Below are 16,259 nucleotides of genomic sequence, written 5' to 3' on the forward strand. Positions count from 1 at the left end.
GACAGACTTGTATTACTGGTGGTGGGTAGGGAGGGGACTTATTTTTGCAATAGAGCACCAGTCTGATCTGCCTGCTTGGACTGCATAGGAACAAACACTACTGCAAGACCAGTGTACAGTTAGGATCTTACCACCGCATTTGGAAAGGCTTTTTACAAAATGATTTAATGTTTCCTTTAGCAGTAAGAAAGCCATAGTCTGTCCTTGGGTGAAACATGATCAGTGTCATTCAAGAACTTTGACTGTATCCATTTCACGCTGAGTTTTTCTCTCTTCAGACTCATTTCACCACAGGGTGATGGTTTGAGTTCATACTATAGCTTAACTGTAAAAATTACTTCTCTTTAAAAACAGATTCGTCGAGTCTCTTTTGCAAATCCAATTTATCAAGAAGGACTGGCAGATGACATAGATAGGAGAAGTCCTGTCATTAGATCCCATTCTTCAATTAGTTCGCCATCTTCACGAAGTCTTAAAATTTTATCTAATATTCAGGCTAAGGTAAGCTATATCTTAAGTGTATTCTGTATGTCTTAACTGCTTGGTTTCTCATTTATGATAGGAGTGATGCTGTACTCACTGCAGCGTATGTTTGGTAGTAACTTGCAAGCAATTAACGAGAGCAAAGACTAGAGAATAAGTTTAAGAAATACTGTTGTGATCTGGTTCGTTCTGTTCAGTGAGCTGCTAGCTCTCTGACAACAAAAATATTTTGAGATAAGGGTAGCTAGAATCTTATGGTTAACTGAATTCCTACGATCCTGAGAGATTTTTTTCCTCTTTTTCTATCCAGCACATTACTACTCCAACCAAAGGATTTCTGTCCCCAGGATCTCGTAACCCTAAATTTAAGAGCTCAAAGAAGTGTTTAGTAAGAAGTGCTTTGGTTCATGTCTCTCTTCTATTTTTCCTGTATTCAGCTGTGTGATAGTTAATTTAATAATTTTTCTGTATTATTCAAGATCACTGAAATGGCCAAAGAATCGCTGCCGTGCCCTACAGAATGTGTGTATCCTGCCTTAGTTGGCTGTAAAGCACCAGTTGATATAATTTTACCTCAGATTACATCGAACATATGGTAAGTGGGTTACTGCCTGTGAAGATTACGTTTTAATAGAAATTAAATTCTTTTATTCAACTTACAAAAATATTTTCTCTGATACAAGATGTGATGACTTATGGAGACATCTTTGGCCAAAAATTTTGTGAAAGTGGGGGGCGGGGGCAGGAAGCGACTTAACTCTTGTGAAATTACTCGATACTACTTTTTGTAAAGCTGTGACAAGCTTGCTCCTAGGAACACAGGGAGCTTTCCCCAGTGGATATGAGGGAGCAGACTGATCTTAATGATCCGTGGCGATAGCAATTGGAGCTTTCTGGGCATTTCTGCTGATTGCTAAAGATACCATCTTCCCAGCTGAGAGTACTTGGAGAAAGTGAGCTGCTGAGAAAACAGCTGTTTCAAATTTCCAAAAGGTTAGACGAGCATTTGTGCTTTGTTCGCGCACCACTAAGCGTGAGTGCTTATCTAACCTTTTGTAAACTTGAAACACAGCTCTATTTTCTGAGCAGCTCACTTTCTTTGCATTACTCCCAACAAGCTCAGCTGGTTTTGATAGTGAATTTCAAATTCTGATGATGTGTGATGAGACCAACTTTATAGGAACTGTTTGGGGTGGCCTTTTTAGTGTACTCAGCTTTTTCTTGTCAACCATACTTGAGTTTTAGAATGTCATTCTTTGGATGTAGGGTGAATTGCAAAAAGGTGTACCTCTTTACAAATAGAAGAATGTCATTTCCATTGTGTTTTTTCCTTCATTCATGTGCATGTGCACTGGCATTGATGTAAAATTCTTCCGGCTCCCTCATCCCAGGGAAAAGGGACATGAATTCTGGCACAATAAAAACGATGACTTTTTTTTTTCCCTCCCTGCTGCAGTGCAAGAGGTTTGGGGCAACTCATTCGAGCAAAGAATATTAAGACAGTGGGTGATCTGAGTACTTTGACGGCATCCGAAATCAAAACTCTTCCTATCCGTTCTCCTAAAGTTTCCAATGTTAAAAAAGCTCTAAAAGGATATCATGAGCAACAGGTAAAGTTCGGTGTTAGTACTCAAAAAGCCAGTGTGACAACCTAATGAAACATGTCCCACCATGTAATTTCCGTGTGTTTTTGGAGGGGGATTTTTTTCTTCCCCATGAAAATGTCTCTCTTGCTCTCTTCCAAATCAGGTAAAGTCTAGAGGGTTTGAGGAAATAGCAGCCCTTGAAGACACAGAAAAGCCAGTAAACAATATAGAGGATAAATCTGTTTCTGTAGATGAAGAAAAACTTGCAACAGGTAACTATTACACTCTTTTTGCTTTAGATTTGGATGCTTCTATTACTTTGTTGCTTTTGTTTTGTTCTAATGGCAACAGTTGTTATTTTTCTTTTTTTTTTAACAGAGTTAACACCTAGTATTAACACAGTAGGTGGTTAATTGTGTTAATCACTTAAAGAAGCCATATAGTAATGGCTTTTAAAAACTTAATTTTGAGGGAGAGGTGCTCTGTTTTTTGGTAAATAAGGTTCTATAAGCATGTTAAGAACACATGAGGCAGGGTTCCGTAAATACTCAATTTTCTGAATGTCAACCAGCTTGTGTCCTGAGTTGCTTAATACTGTAACTGCTGTGCTTCTGGGCATGCACAGAAACCAAACAAGATGTCTTGAGTAGGTTAAGATGAAACTGAGGTACTTAGAGTTGTGTCCCCTTTAGGGAGAGGGGGCACTTCAAGTGTTTCCCAGGATACCCACTTTGGATTTGGGTGCCTAGATTTTTATCTGAATTCTAGTGTGCGTTTTTGGAGTTTGGCCGGATAGTTTAAACAGAAATCTGTATTTGTTCTTCCTACAAGATACTTTGAAGCATTTGGTTAACTGGAGAACCAAGAACACAGGATTAACTTTTCTTCAGCTGTCCAGTTTAAAAGTGTGACTTCCCTGGCATAATGTGTGTTACTGGCAGTATTGGAATAGGATCCACTATTTTGTCCTTGACTGTGATTATACAATATAGCTAAGCGTGATGAAGGTCCCTTGTATAAAGAAGGGCCTTTAGTTCTGAGGGGTGCCTTTGTCAGATGCTCCCTCATACTGTGTGTGGACTGCTTGAATATGTTATTTTGTGTAGAAGAAACTTGTAACATTCTGTTCCAGCTTAATTCTGCTCAGATATAAAAGAAAATAGACTTAATACACTCTCCTACTTATCTTCCGTTTTAGATTTGATTGAACCAGTTTTGTTGAATACAAATGGCCAACCAGCAACAGATCTTCTGAGCCAAATTGATGCGCTTGCTGCTCAGCTAACCTCTGAAGATCTTCACAGCTATTCAGGAAGCCAACTTTTTGAGATGCAGGAAAAACTTGTTGTCATGACAAACTGTATCATGAAAAACCTGCAGTCCCGCTGGAAATCACCACCCCATGAAAGTTCTGATTAGTTGTTTATAATTTCTAAGCAAGGAGGATTTTGTTACAATGATTTTTCTGAAAACTTGCTCCTCATATTTGTGAATTATTCTGTGCATTTGTACTATAGAAGATTTTTTTAACAACTGTATGAGCAAAATGTATCATGTGTTTTTTGTTGTTCTATTTTGTGGGATTGCTTATTCCATATTAGAGGAATTTGTATCATATTGCTATGCATATTTCTTTCAGGTCGTGAAAGAAAACTTGATAAGGTGTGCAATAGCAAAGACTGTGAAACCAAACCGACAGAGTAGTTAAATTATTTTTTTTTCCAAATCCTAAGTGTTCTTACTGCTGCAAACTCTTACTATATGGTTAGAGATCAGTCTCTCAGCTCTGCTGATCTGTTGTCCATGTTGTTTCCCTTTTAAGTTGCTGGAACTTTGACAGACAGTGCATCTCTGTTAGGCACCATTTTACATTGAGATGAGCTGTGCTTAATTCCTTACAGTGGCAACTGTCCAATGACCCAGTATTTGACAGCTGGATGGCATCTATTTTTGCATGCATTTTTTGCAAGTGTCACACTAAGAAGGTGATGATAAAATGGACCCTTACAGGCACAAGACTTTGCAAAACCTCTCATGTTCTTTCCCATGTTCTAACAGGTTTGTTTGCAGCAGTGTTCTTCTGTGGAGAAGACTTTTTCCTATGGGGAAATGAATGGATTTGACATGAGCTCTTTGTATATTATGTACAGACTTATGATTGCAAATGTTGGTTAATAATTTATGATATTGAATTTTAATTGCATGGAATGCATTGCTGCTTCTCAGAGACCTTCAGAGAGAATTCTTGGGTTTTACTTGGGAAAACTTATTTGTATATATTGTACTGTAGCTATCAAAATGGACATTTATTGAAAGGAATTGCTGCAGGTGTTTTTAAAACTTACACATGTGCAAATAAAAGAGTAAATAGTTCTCTAACTTGTTAATGTCAGTATTTCTTTTTTTCATTTAAACTTAAGACTTCAGATGCCTCTTAGTAAATGATGCCTTGAGGGCCTGTTAAACCCTCTCAACCTTGTGCTTGAATCACAAGGTTGGAAGGGACCTCGGAGCATGACCAGTGCATCCTTAAAGCAGGAGTAGGTCCTCAAGGAACCAGGTAGTATAGTGTCCTGTCAGCAAAATTGTAAAACGGCTCTGCTCTGCTCACAAAGAAAGTAAAGACCAGGACAGAGGCGTCTCGTAGCAAGAACGTAAACTGCCCCATTGAGGAGTATTTTGTAGATTTCCTTGCTTTCCTGAAAGTGTTTTTTGGTTCTAACCCCTGCCTCCTTACATGTTTATTCATCTGTTGTAGCCAGTGACCTCCGCAACTAAGGATGTGCCTAACGTGGGAAGAGGCTACAACGTCTTTGTTTAACCAACATCCTCCAGTGCTAGCAATTCTGCTGATTGACTTTGCCAGTGTGAACCCACTTCAAAAAAGGGCATTTCCCCTTTCAGGCTGGTTTAGATATGTACAGGTCTGACTCACTGTGACTACTATTCCTTCAAAGGTAATGTTGTAACTTCTACTAACTTATTTTTAATCTTTAGTCTCCTCTGGACACAGCATAGACGGTGCTTTCTTATTTCTATCATCTTATTCTTGATACTGGCCAGTACCAAAATGCTGCAGTAGATGATTCAAATAAATAACCAGTGTCTTTACATAGAAATAATTTGATGAGTTTAGTCGTAGCCCCTCAGAGTTTGACTTTTGCTGGTGTGGTTGTTGCATCCTCTTAAACTTTCATGTTTTTTTTTTTTTCCTTTTTCAAATCAAAATTTTCTGGACAAAGCCAATATGAGATTGATTCCTGCTCCTGAATATGAGTGAATACATTCAACATATTGCAGAAACATTAGCTTTATTTACTCACTAATTTACAAGAAGTAACAGCTTTTGACCCCAGAACACTTGGATGAAAAACACATGCATGAGTGCTCAGCAAGCAGAGGAGAGGCTTTTGCTGTAGGGTTTTTTTTTTCTCCAGATAAATATTGTCTGGTTTGAGATACTAAGCTTAGGTACTGCTTATGTGGAGAAGAAATACATTCAAACATTTTGGAATAGACCAGAAAAATACTCTCTCTTCATGGGAAAAATCAATAAAGTAACATTAGGTAGTCTTAATCTTAAATACCTGAACAGAAGTTCTGTGATAATCAACTGGATTGCAATTCTAGCACAGCTGAACAAAATAGTGGTGGTTGGCACAGAGATGTTTGTTTTATATGCAAGTAAGTCCAGGCAATAGAAAAAAATATAAATCTCCTATGAGCAATGACTGGTAGTGTTGTTACAGGCAGTTTTCAAAACTGTTTTGGAAATATATTTTTAAAAGAAGTATCTTGCTCTGCAGTTACTGTAGTATGTTGATAGGTTTGTGGTTGGTTTTTTGTTTTTTGTTTGTTTTTCCCTCCTATCCTCCCCCACCAAGAGGATGGTTCATAAAGCATTATCAACATGGAAAACAATAAGGCACGCTTGTAGTATTTTTTTTTTCCAAACCGCTTACATTCTGAAAAGTGCCTACATGGTTGGGGTAGGGGGGGTTTTTTTTTGTTTGTTTGTTTTTTTTCTTTTGCCACACAGATATGCTTTATGGAAAGATGTGGTTTGCTTTAGACCGCTTCTACGTAGTTGGCCGGCAGCATGCCCGTCTTGCCAGTTCTCTGGACAGTCCCATACATCCAGCCTTCATCAATTGCTTGTACGTTTACAATTGTGTCACCATCTTTGAAGGAGACTTCATCAGCATCAGCTGCCATATAGTCATACATGGCCCGGTATGTCTTCTGTTAGTTTTAAAAGGCCGGGGAGGAGGGGAAAAAAAAGAAGAGGCACATTTATACCAATGCTGTTAGCAGGCACTGACTAGTTGCTGGTCAGAATCAACATGCAAGTGGACAGCAGGGGTAAGTTGTGTTTTGCCTTATTTTAGTACTCTAAAAGTACTTGCTGGTTGCAGTATCTTTGGCAGGTCATTTCAAGAAAGAAAGAGCCTGATTTCTGATCACAAAATTTCAATGAGGACTTGAACTTCAACTCCTGAAATGGTTGTAGGATTTTTTTTTTTTTTTCCCTCTCTGAAACTGCTGTTAGGTTCAGTTTCAGGCAGAAGCAGTCTCCTTGCTTCTAAGGTGGTCAGCCAGCACAGTACCTCAGCTTAGAGCCTCTGTGTGTTTAGTGACATTGAAGCTGAACAAAATGATTTCAGAGCGTATTAAGCAACATCAGCTTCAACCATAACGTAAAGGTGCTGCCTTTCAGCACATCTTTCATGGAGGGTGATGCTATACCGTTGCCATATATCTACTCTACAGCTTGGTCTCAGGATAGGGAAGAAGAGTGAGTGTTAAAGTTCTTGAGTGCAGGCTGAAGTCCATCCCATGTCCATGGTGCTACATTTTTCCCCTGGCTTGTACTAAACTTCAGCCCAGAACATAAGCGTGCTTGTTTGTTAGCTATTCAATCCTAATGTGAGTTGAAGCATGAGGCATGCACTAAAGGCTATGTAGGGGCCACCAAGGCTGCATAACTTAAATTGGTAACCAAACTAACACATGCTGAGAAAGCCAACCCTAGACACCTTCAGGCTGGTACTAAAGCGAGCCTTACATGAGCATGTTACTTACACCAGCAGTAGATGGGTGAGAAGGAACCGAGGATACAGTTGTCTGCTGGGTGGCAACTGAAGATGATCGTTGCTGTGGCAGCTCTATAGTTTTAGCATGTTTGTAGCCCACTGCAAAAGAAAAAAAAACACTATATTTTGTAATTTATTCAGTGTACTTAATGCTTTTATCTATCTATTGTGGAATTGTCAATGGGGGTTAGAGTTGAAGATGGTCTGCATAAAGATATGGGAGAGAGAGTTAGTTGCATCAAATCTGCTTTATTCCAATTTACATCAGTTGGTTATGTCCCTAGCTCAAGCTTTTATAGTTGTACCTTTGCATTTTTTTTTTTCCTGGCTAAAGCCAGGACCATGAGCCATTACAGGATATAATGACAAACGCTGCCCTGCAAGATGGATAGGAGGGTGGTGGTGGGGAGGGGGTTGGTTGTCTGTTTTATTTTGGATTTTTGTCTTCTGGATCATATTTGAGTAAATTGCAGTTTTTTTGTCTTTCTCATACCTGTTGCAGTTGTGGCAAAGAAGCCCCCACTGCTGTAGTAGGACAAATGTTGATCCACACCAATTGAGGGCTCAGATTTCTCATCCCCACCACTGAGGCTTAAGGCACTGGCAGAGCGGGAATGCTCCCTGCTGCGGCGCTGGGCTTGGACTGCAAGGAGAGGGTGTGTAGTTACTTTGCAAGAAGATGCACGCATACATATACATGCACACGTGCGCGTATAGACACACAAACACACACGCACGCACATTACACAAAAAAAGGCCCCAAAGCACACTACCATCAGTGTACTGTTACTAAATTCATAGAAGTCTATTTTTTGCGGTTATTCAACAGTATTTTCCACAGCTATTAAAAGCAGTCTAGAGGTGCCATGCCAAAGTTCTAGTCAAAAAGATAAAGTTGTGATGCCCTTATTATTTTTAATACTCAGATTTTTTTTCCTTTTCCAACCTTTTTGTCTTTTGTGCCCAGTTTCCAGACTTGTTATTAAAATTATTCCTTGCTTCCCTTCTTCACATGACACAGATGTGAGACAAGCCTGATACAGTGTTTTCTATCATTCAGGCTGCATCTTTTCTCAAACAATTAGCAGGAAAAGCATTAAAAAAAAAGGACACAAAGAACCAGCATTTTTGGACTTCGTTAACAAAGCAGCACATTACAGGCAAGCAACCATATCATGATATAATCCATGGACTGTGGAAACAACCCAGTATATCCCTGTGTTAAGAGATAATTTGTATATGATACTTAAGTTGAATTAATTTTATGTTTTTGAGATATAGCTCTATTTATTAAACATCCAACTATATTTATGAAAAGATAGCATATATATAATTGTGCTGCTGCAGCGGAGCTATAGACATTTTCTCCTCAAATTTCCATTAATTTTCCACAAGAACTGGGTCCCTGTGTAACTTCTGAAATCTTGTCTGTGTGCAATACAGTATCTGAGGTCACCACAGAAGACTACACTTGTGCTCCTGGCTAGGTGGAGCACCAAACTGTACTTCAGTAGCCCCCAAACTGTCAGTTTTACAGATTGGGCTTATGTAAGTATAACACCTCTTTTCCAAAAATGGTACAGACTGTGACACAAACCAGAGATCATATGTAAGCTTCTGGACTGAATGTTGTCTTCTGCTGGGTCATAGTCAAAGACCGACCCAGGATTAGTGCGCCACACACGAAGATCTGTAAGAGAAATAATGCTTTTCTGAGGAGAAGCATGGAGCACAAGCAGGCTTCCTGAGAGCGCTCTCGGCAGGAGGGGAGAGGCAGACCACAGGTGGTTTAGAGCTGCTATCGGAAATATATGCAACATTTAATTTGATAAAAACTTCATCTCAAAGTAATGATCAGCTTGAAGTGATATGGCTGAGCTTGAAAGTTTTTAAGACAATGTATCAAGGTCAGCTTGTGTTTTGCATAAAGAGAAGACTCCAATCCTTATCAAACCTGGCTTCTGCTTACCTGTGAGATTCTCTTGATCCTGGTCCACACGCTTTCGCTCCATTTCTACTACTCGTCTTTGAATGCCCCTATAGCTAATGTCACTGAAGTCCTGCATGTTCTTTTTCACACGTTCTGTAATGGGGTCAGTAACTACAGGCGTGAAACTACCTTTGCTTTTCTCAAAATCTTCATGGTATTTCACCTGCAAATTAAAATGAAATGGCTGTTCCACCCATAGCTTACATAAATAGTTGTTTTTATTCCTGCTTACCACAAGTGAATTTCTAGTAGAGATGTGAACTGCAGTTCTGAACTTCTGCTTCCTCCAATCCAAGGAGCAATGAGAGAGAGCCTAATCCCAAACATGCCTTTCCTGCAAAGTTTCTTTGGCTTTTATCACTTAAAAAAATGGGGTATCCAAACTTGCTGAATGTACACAGTCTCTGAGCGGGAATCCCTGGCAAGTCTCAGGACTAAGGTTACATTTTTATTCAATCACTTTCCAAGTTAGAAATACATATATATGTGTTCTTACTGTAGAGATATGTTTCTGCGTCTCTCGTACACGCCGCATTTCAGGTGTGTCCAGTACATAGGCAGCTTTGCCTTGTACTTGTTTTCGGAAACTATCTGAATAAAGAACCTGCCAAATAAAAAAAAAAGGCAGTGAGCAGAGAGCAGAAAGGTACTTCTGTCTCATGAGCACTGAGCTGCGCTGTAGCAACACAACATGGCAAAACCGGGCGGTGAGGGGAACCCAGCACCTGTATTAGTGAACAAAGTTAGAATGTAAAGCAAATTTTTTTTCATGATGCTGAGACATGGACTGCAGAGGGCCTGATTCCAAACCTTCCTTTTTCTTAACTAAGAGATCTTTACCTTCATCAACTTTGTAATAACAGAGAGAGGTGATGCAGTAATATAGTTTGGGGATAATTTTCATACATTTGACATTAGTGAAATTATCAGAGTGAACTAGATGACATAATTAGAGCTGTATTTATCATTGAATTATTACAACTTTTACTGGTTTTCGAGGGTTTCTTTTTTTTTTCCAGTAACAGCTGCAGCATGCTCCTATAAACATTTGTTTGCAAACGTATTCTGCATATATCAAGGGAGCCATGAAATTTGTTGTGCACATGAACATTGACAGGAAGGGGTATGGCAGAACTTTTACATCTGGAGTAGCAGGTGAGCAAAGACTTGGTGCCAAAGAAGGCCGTTTCCTGGTTTGGAATATTTTATATAAATTGCAGGAAACTGTCAGCATCTAAAACAAAATATACTGTTACTGAAGAATGTACATTTTATAACTCATACAGTCCACTAAACACAGAAGATAATCTTTTGAAAGATTATAAGGCTACATATGTTATTGGAAATTCAGTTGTTGCTATTCAAAAAAAAAATAGAGCAATTAAATCACACAGAAACAGTCAGCTGCAACAGGAAGTAAAAAAGCAAGTATTAAAGGGGTTTATTTCCATATCATTACTTAATACTTCAAAACTAGGTAGCTAGGGAGTAATGTCAGTATCTGCGCTGTTATTTCAAATTGAGTAAGGAGAAGAATCTACATTTTAGGGATTAAACATGTTATTTTGTAATGCATTCTTATTTATTGGTTCAATAGAAAATACCGAGCTAATGTTTTCTTGATTGCGTTTAGCTCTCTCCATCTCTGGAGTGATGGGTGTTGGAGTCCCTTTTGCCAGATGTTCTTTGTACAAAACCTGGAGCGCGCAAAAAAAGTCCACAAATCAACAACCGGAATTACTCAGAGCTCGCTCTGTAAATGGTGTTATTGTTTTAGCATACTCATCACTGCAAGGGATAGAAAAGCTCTAGGGAACTAAAGCAGTTAACAAGTTACTTGCTAGAACAAAAGGAAAAATAGGCAAAACTAAGGTAAATTGATAAAATAAGGCTAAATTAGAGGATTTCTTTCCATGTGATTATTTTTTTTTTTTTTTACTATAAAGTGGTTGTCTTTCCTCTTTCAGTACCGAGCTAATGTGTTCTTGGTTGCGTTTGACTCTCTCCATCTCTGGAGTGACCGGCGTGGGAGTTGCCTTCCCTAAGCCTTCTTTGTATACAACCTACAGATCAAAGTAACCCAAAGTCACAAATGTATAAATTAAAAACTTTACTGTTACTGCTTTTAGTGTAAACATCATTCATTAGGAAAGGAAAAAAAAAAGAGAGAGAGAGGTCAGAGGAAAAATGATATTAAGAAAGTTAATTAAAAATGGTATTAAAAAAGTTAATTACCAAAAAAAAAAAAAGATTCTTTTAAGTACTATGATTTTAAATGATGAATTTCTAAATTTGAGGGAAAAAAAATTAAAGGGTGAAGTAAAATCAGGCAGATAAGTGATTCAAAAAGAAAAAAAGCTCTAGCATATCCCATTTTACTTCTTCCAGACAATACCGAGCTAATGTGTTCTTGATTGCGTTTGACTCTCTCCATCTCTGGAGTGATAGGGGTGGGAGTTGCCTTCCCTAAGCCTTCTTTGTATACAACCTACAGATCACAAAGTAACCCAGGGTCACAAATGCATAAATTAAATGCTTTTACTGATATTGGTTTTTAGAGTAAACATCATTCATTAGGAAAGGAAAAAAAAAAAAAGAGAGAGAGAGGTCAGAGGAAAAATGGTATTAAAAAAAGTTATTTACCAACAAAAAATAAGATTATTTTAAATACTATGATTTTAAATGATGAATTTCTAAATTTGAGGAAAATAGATTTAAAGGGTTAAGTAAAACCAGGCAGATAAGTTATTCCAAAATAAAAAAATAAAAAAAGCTCTATCATATCTCATTTTACTTCTTCCAGACAATACCGAGCTAATGTGTTCTTGATTGCGTTTGACTCTCTCCATCTCTGGAGTGATAGGGGTGGGGGTTGCTCGCCCCAAGTTTTCTTTGTACAACACCTGTGGGATACAAAAGATGTATCCAGTTTCTTAAAAATATATATATCAAAAGGACTTGAACACAAATTATTTCTTAGTCATCAAATTTCAAAAAAGTCATGACGGATTATGGTATGCAGCACTGCACAAAAGGCAAACAGCTAATGGTATAAGGAAGGGTAAGAAAAATAAACTGTAAAAGAAAAGCTTGTTAAAAGGAATTTCTTTATTTTTTCCAGTTAACCAAGAAGGGCTCCATCCAGCTCCAGATACTCTGGCTCCACAGGCCCTGGGAAGCCACCCGTGGCCCTGGAGAGCTACTTAAGAAATGCTTGTTTTGCCTTGCTGAAAAACTCTCCCCTTCTCTTCTCTGGCCCCAGGTATAATGTAAAATAGGATACAAGGAGGGCAGGAAACTGCTCATCAGTGTTTGCATCTTGGAAGCAGCAGCAACAGTTACGACCAACCCCACACTCACACGCTGCGAGGAGAGGAAGAGCAGAGGGAGAGGAGGAGAGGGAGAGGGGGTGGAAGAGGAGCCCCCCCAGTAAAGAAACATGCTGAGGGGTGGAGGTCGGTACATCTCCCTGCACCATTACACCAACACACATCTGTCCCCGGGCCACGCGGCCACCCAAAAATACCACTGTCATAGCAGCCAAACCAGAAGCAGTCTCTGGTTAAGGCAACCTCAGCCTCCTGCCACAGCAATGCTGTGGGCCTCAGTGCTGGATGGTTTGTTTTGTTGTTTGAGGGAGGTTTTTTTTAGTTATAGTCAAATAGCCAGTTCCCTGAAAAGCCAATGAAAACTTAAATACTAAGCACATATAGGTATAAACCTCAATTTCTTCACCTGCAAAGCAAGGGAAGCTTGGCTGTTCCCGGCTGGATAGAGCCCTGCAGGCGCAAGAACTGAGCTGCAGAATGGGCTTAACGCTCCCGAGCAGAGCGTTAACACCAAAACAACATTTATTTTAGAAGAGGAGAGATTAATTTGCAAAAACAAATGCATCTATTTTTAAAATCAATTTTCAGTAGTTTGTTAGAATGTTACTCTATTAAAACATAGGATTAAAGGCGGGGGGGAAAGCAATTATTTTTACAGTACCGAGCTAATGATTTCTTGATTGCGTTTGACTCTCTCCATCTCTGGAGTGATTGGAGTTGGGGTCACTTTCCCCACATTTTCTTTGTACAAAACCTAAAGGATACAAGGGAGTATCCAAATATCATTAAAAAGGCATCACCACAAAAAAAAAAAACACCTGGAAACACACACAAGAAAGGTTTTCAATTCTGACATTTAGAAGGGGTTAGATTTGGGGCCCACTGCAGTTCCCAAAAGCAGCAATGGGAGCGTTGCCACTGTTACACTAAGATGCAGAAATGGACCGATGCAGAATGAACCCAATACTACATGAAAGCAAAATAGTAGTGAGAAAGGGTTAACAAAAATTGCAAAGAAAAGGTGTCTACAAAAAAAAAGATCAAACTTCTAATAAAATAGTGTTAGAACACAAGATATTACAATGTATTTGTACGCACAAAAAGGTAGAGGGGTTATGCTAAGTGGTGATTTCATTTTATACAAGTTAGAAAGCATAGATTATTAAAAGGGCTACAGTTATGTTAAACACTTCAGATTTTAAGACTTGATTTTCTGTTAAATATACCGAGCTAATGATTTCTTGATTGCGTTTGACTCTTTCCATCTCAGGAGTGACAGGTGTTGGGGTTGCTTTCCCGATGTTTTCTTTGTACAACACCTGTGAGACAAGAAAGGAGCCAAAGAAAGCAGCAATAAATAAAAAGCCATCTGTAGACAAATTTGAAGCCTCAGGCATTTTTTTCTTGTATTTAATTTCACAGGGCCTGGGTATTATACATATTTTTAAAAGAAGGTACTTAGCAACATTTTACTAGTGATCTAAGGTTTAGCTTTCTTTTTTAACTACAGGTTCACTCTTTTAATAGTGTAAGTACGTACCACATACACAAGACCACAAAAAAAAAAAAAAGTATGTAGGATTTGAGGATGTTATACATACATAAACTGTAATAATTAAAAAAAAATGCCAGCACTGCAAAGAAAATGAAGGGAGTTTGTTAAAAGTTCTTAGAATTAGAACAGGGCATTAAAATATATTTCTAAGAAGAACAATAAAAACTGCAAAAAGTTAAAGTAATCACTGTAAAACGCTGTAAGACATGGGTAAGAAGAAAACACTTATTTAAGCTGCTTTAGACCTAGGGTGGGCATTATTTTGGAACAAGTGTTAAAACGTTCATTTATTAAAACTGTTAAATATTCATTTAAAGAGTTAAAGGGAACTTTTTTCCTTGGCAAAGTACCGAGCTACAGATTTCTTGATTGCGTTTGACCCTCTCCATCTCTGGAGTGATTGGAGTAGGGGTCCCAGTCCCCACGCTCTCTTTGTACAACACCTGCACAGTAATAAGGAAGCATCAAAAAAAAAAAATCAGAATTCAGTAATAATTACATCCAACATGAAGTCTCCTGGGTCTTAAAATATTGCGTCTCCTGCATCTCAGCCTGCTCTACTGCGCACTACAAGCTACCCCTGAAAGCAATGCAGACTGGGATCATACCGATGCGGTTCTGAAGGCGAACAGGTCTGCGGTTTTGTTTAGAAGGTGCAAATACGAGGTAAATGGGTATGTTTTCATGCTGGAGGGGAGACCACCATGGAAGCCTGCTGGAAAGTCAGACCCACCCTCTTCTATAAGAGCGTTCTAGCAGAAAATGGCAGGATTTAAAAAAAATCACAGAAAAAGGGAGTTGGAACAGGGAGCAAAATGGTTAAAGATAATTAGGATTACATAAATAATTATGTGTATGAAGAAGTGGTAGGTAAGTAACCTTGGAAAATATAGTACAGTGAAGGAAAAAGGATTTTTTAATAAGTTGATTACAAGGAAGGAGTGGAATAGGTCACTTTTAATAAAGGTTAAAAAGTTCAATTGAAGTGGAGTTAAAGGGGATTTTGTTTTCCTCCACAAAATACCGAGCTAATGTGTTCTTGATTGCGTTTGACTCTCTCAACCTCAGGAGTCATAGGTATTGGGGTTCCTGTCCCCAGATCCTCTTTGTACAACACCTGTGGGGCAATATGGCTATATTAGAAAAAGGAAGAAGCAAACAGAAGCGACACAGCTTGCTGAGAAAGCACAGAACGCCCTTGGTGCTCTGAACCAACCAAACAAAGAGTCGAATAAAGCTGAACACTGGTACGTTGCAATAACGTCTGGCAGAAATCTAGAATACCTTCTCTACTTCATTAAGTGCTTCTACAAGACATATGTAAAACACTATCTTTGTGCACCAATGCATAGTTAAGAACTTCCTAAAGGAAAGAGGTATCAAATACAAAACAAAAGGAATAAAGAAACAGGCCCTGTTTCACCATTCCATAAACTTCACGGCAAGTGACACCGGCATATATTAGAGTGCTGTTATACCAAAGCAGTCTCCACAGATTGGTACCAGGCCATTCACAGTTTAGTTTTCATACGCATTAAATCAGGAAAAAAAATAACCAAACAAACACAAAACAAAACTAAGGACTGATGTGATCAACAAAAGAAAAAACTAAATATTATTTAAGAACAAAAAAATTAAAAAGATATTCAGAGTCAAAAGAAAGGCTGAATCTAGAAGTTATTATTTTTAGGGTGATGTAATCAAAACAGTGGAGCAAGAATGATGTAAGTAACAATTATGGAAGAAAATGTCAAAACAAAGGGAACAGGATAATCTTTTTTGTGTGTGTGAGTTGATTACAGGGAAACACAAGAGTAATTTTTTGGTGTTAAAATTATTTAAAATACATCAGAAAGGAAATTTCCACTTTTCAAATAAAAAAAATACCGAGCTAAAGTTCTCTTGATTGCGTTTGACTCTTTCAATCTCAGGAGTGACAGGTATTGGGGTCCCTGTCCCCAGATCCTCTTTGTACAACACCTGTGGGGTAATACGGCTATATTAAAAAAAGAAACAAGGAAACAATAGTAACACTCAGTTCGCTGAGAAAACATACTGAACGTAAGACAGATGTTTTTCAGAGCTGCCATGAACCAAACACAGGGAAAAAAATAAAATAAAACTATGAAGATGGTGTTAAACACTATAACACTGCAATGACTTCTAATAGAAGGCTAGAATACTTTCCCTATTTAGTTTAGTGCTCAAGATATACATTAGAAA

General features: G+C 38.4%; 2 protein-coding genes across 3 annotated transcripts in view; one reads left to right on the top strand and one right to left on the bottom strand.

Annotated features, from left to right (window-relative positions):
• Positions 1-4,448, top strand: part of RIF1 (replication timing regulatory factor 1) — a 36,480-nt gene extending 32,032 nt beyond the window's left edge. The window contains exons 30-35 of one of the 2 annotated variants that reach the window (XM_068949373.1): positions 355-501; positions 794-871; positions 963-1,078; positions 1,940-2,093; positions 2,233-2,341; positions 3,268-4,448. In XM_068949373.1, coding sequence (XP_068805474.1) covers positions 355-501; positions 794-871; positions 963-1,078; positions 1,940-2,093; positions 2,233-2,341; positions 3,268-3,488 — 825 coding nt within the window. In that variant the 3' untranslated portion in view covers positions 3,489-4,448. The remainder of the gene's footprint in view (positions 1-354; positions 502-793; positions 872-962; positions 1,079-1,939; positions 2,094-2,232; positions 2,342-3,267) is intronic. The other variant, XM_068949374.1, reaches the window with a different exon arrangement.
• A 917-nt stretch (positions 4,449-5,365) lies between these two features.
• The window catches only part of NEB (nebulin), a 145,043-nt gene continuing 134,149 nt past the window's right edge, over positions 5,366-16,259 (bottom strand). The window contains exons 155-169 of the mRNA XM_068949383.1: positions 15,924-16,016; positions 15,061-15,153; positions 14,387-14,479; positions 13,708-13,800; positions 13,143-13,235; positions 11,963-12,055; positions 11,548-11,640; positions 11,123-11,215; positions 10,757-10,849; positions 9,649-9,756; positions 9,132-9,315; positions 8,760-8,852; positions 7,656-7,805; positions 7,152-7,261; positions 5,366-6,311 (exon numbers count right to left, since the gene is read on the bottom strand). Of these exons, the coding sequence (XP_068805484.1) occupies positions 6,138-6,311; positions 7,152-7,261; positions 7,656-7,805; positions 8,760-8,852; positions 9,132-9,315; positions 9,649-9,756; positions 10,757-10,849; positions 11,123-11,215; positions 11,548-11,640; positions 11,963-12,055; positions 13,143-13,235; positions 13,708-13,800; positions 14,387-14,479; positions 15,061-15,153; positions 15,924-16,016 (1,656 nt within the window). The 3' untranslated portion in view covers positions 5,366-6,137. The remainder of the gene's footprint in view (positions 6,312-7,151; positions 7,262-7,655; positions 7,806-8,759; positions 8,853-9,131; positions 9,316-9,648; positions 9,757-10,756; positions 10,850-11,122; positions 11,216-11,547; positions 11,641-11,962; positions 12,056-13,142; positions 13,236-13,707; positions 13,801-14,386; positions 14,480-15,060; positions 15,154-15,923; positions 16,017-16,259) is intronic.

This window comes from Struthio camelus, chromosome 6 (genome assembly GCF_040807025.1).
Source record: "Struthio camelus isolate bStrCam1 chromosome 6, bStrCam1.hap1, whole genome shotgun sequence".
Classification (NCBI taxonomy): domain Eukaryota; kingdom Metazoa; phylum Chordata; class Aves; order Struthioniformes; family Struthionidae; genus Struthio; species Struthio camelus.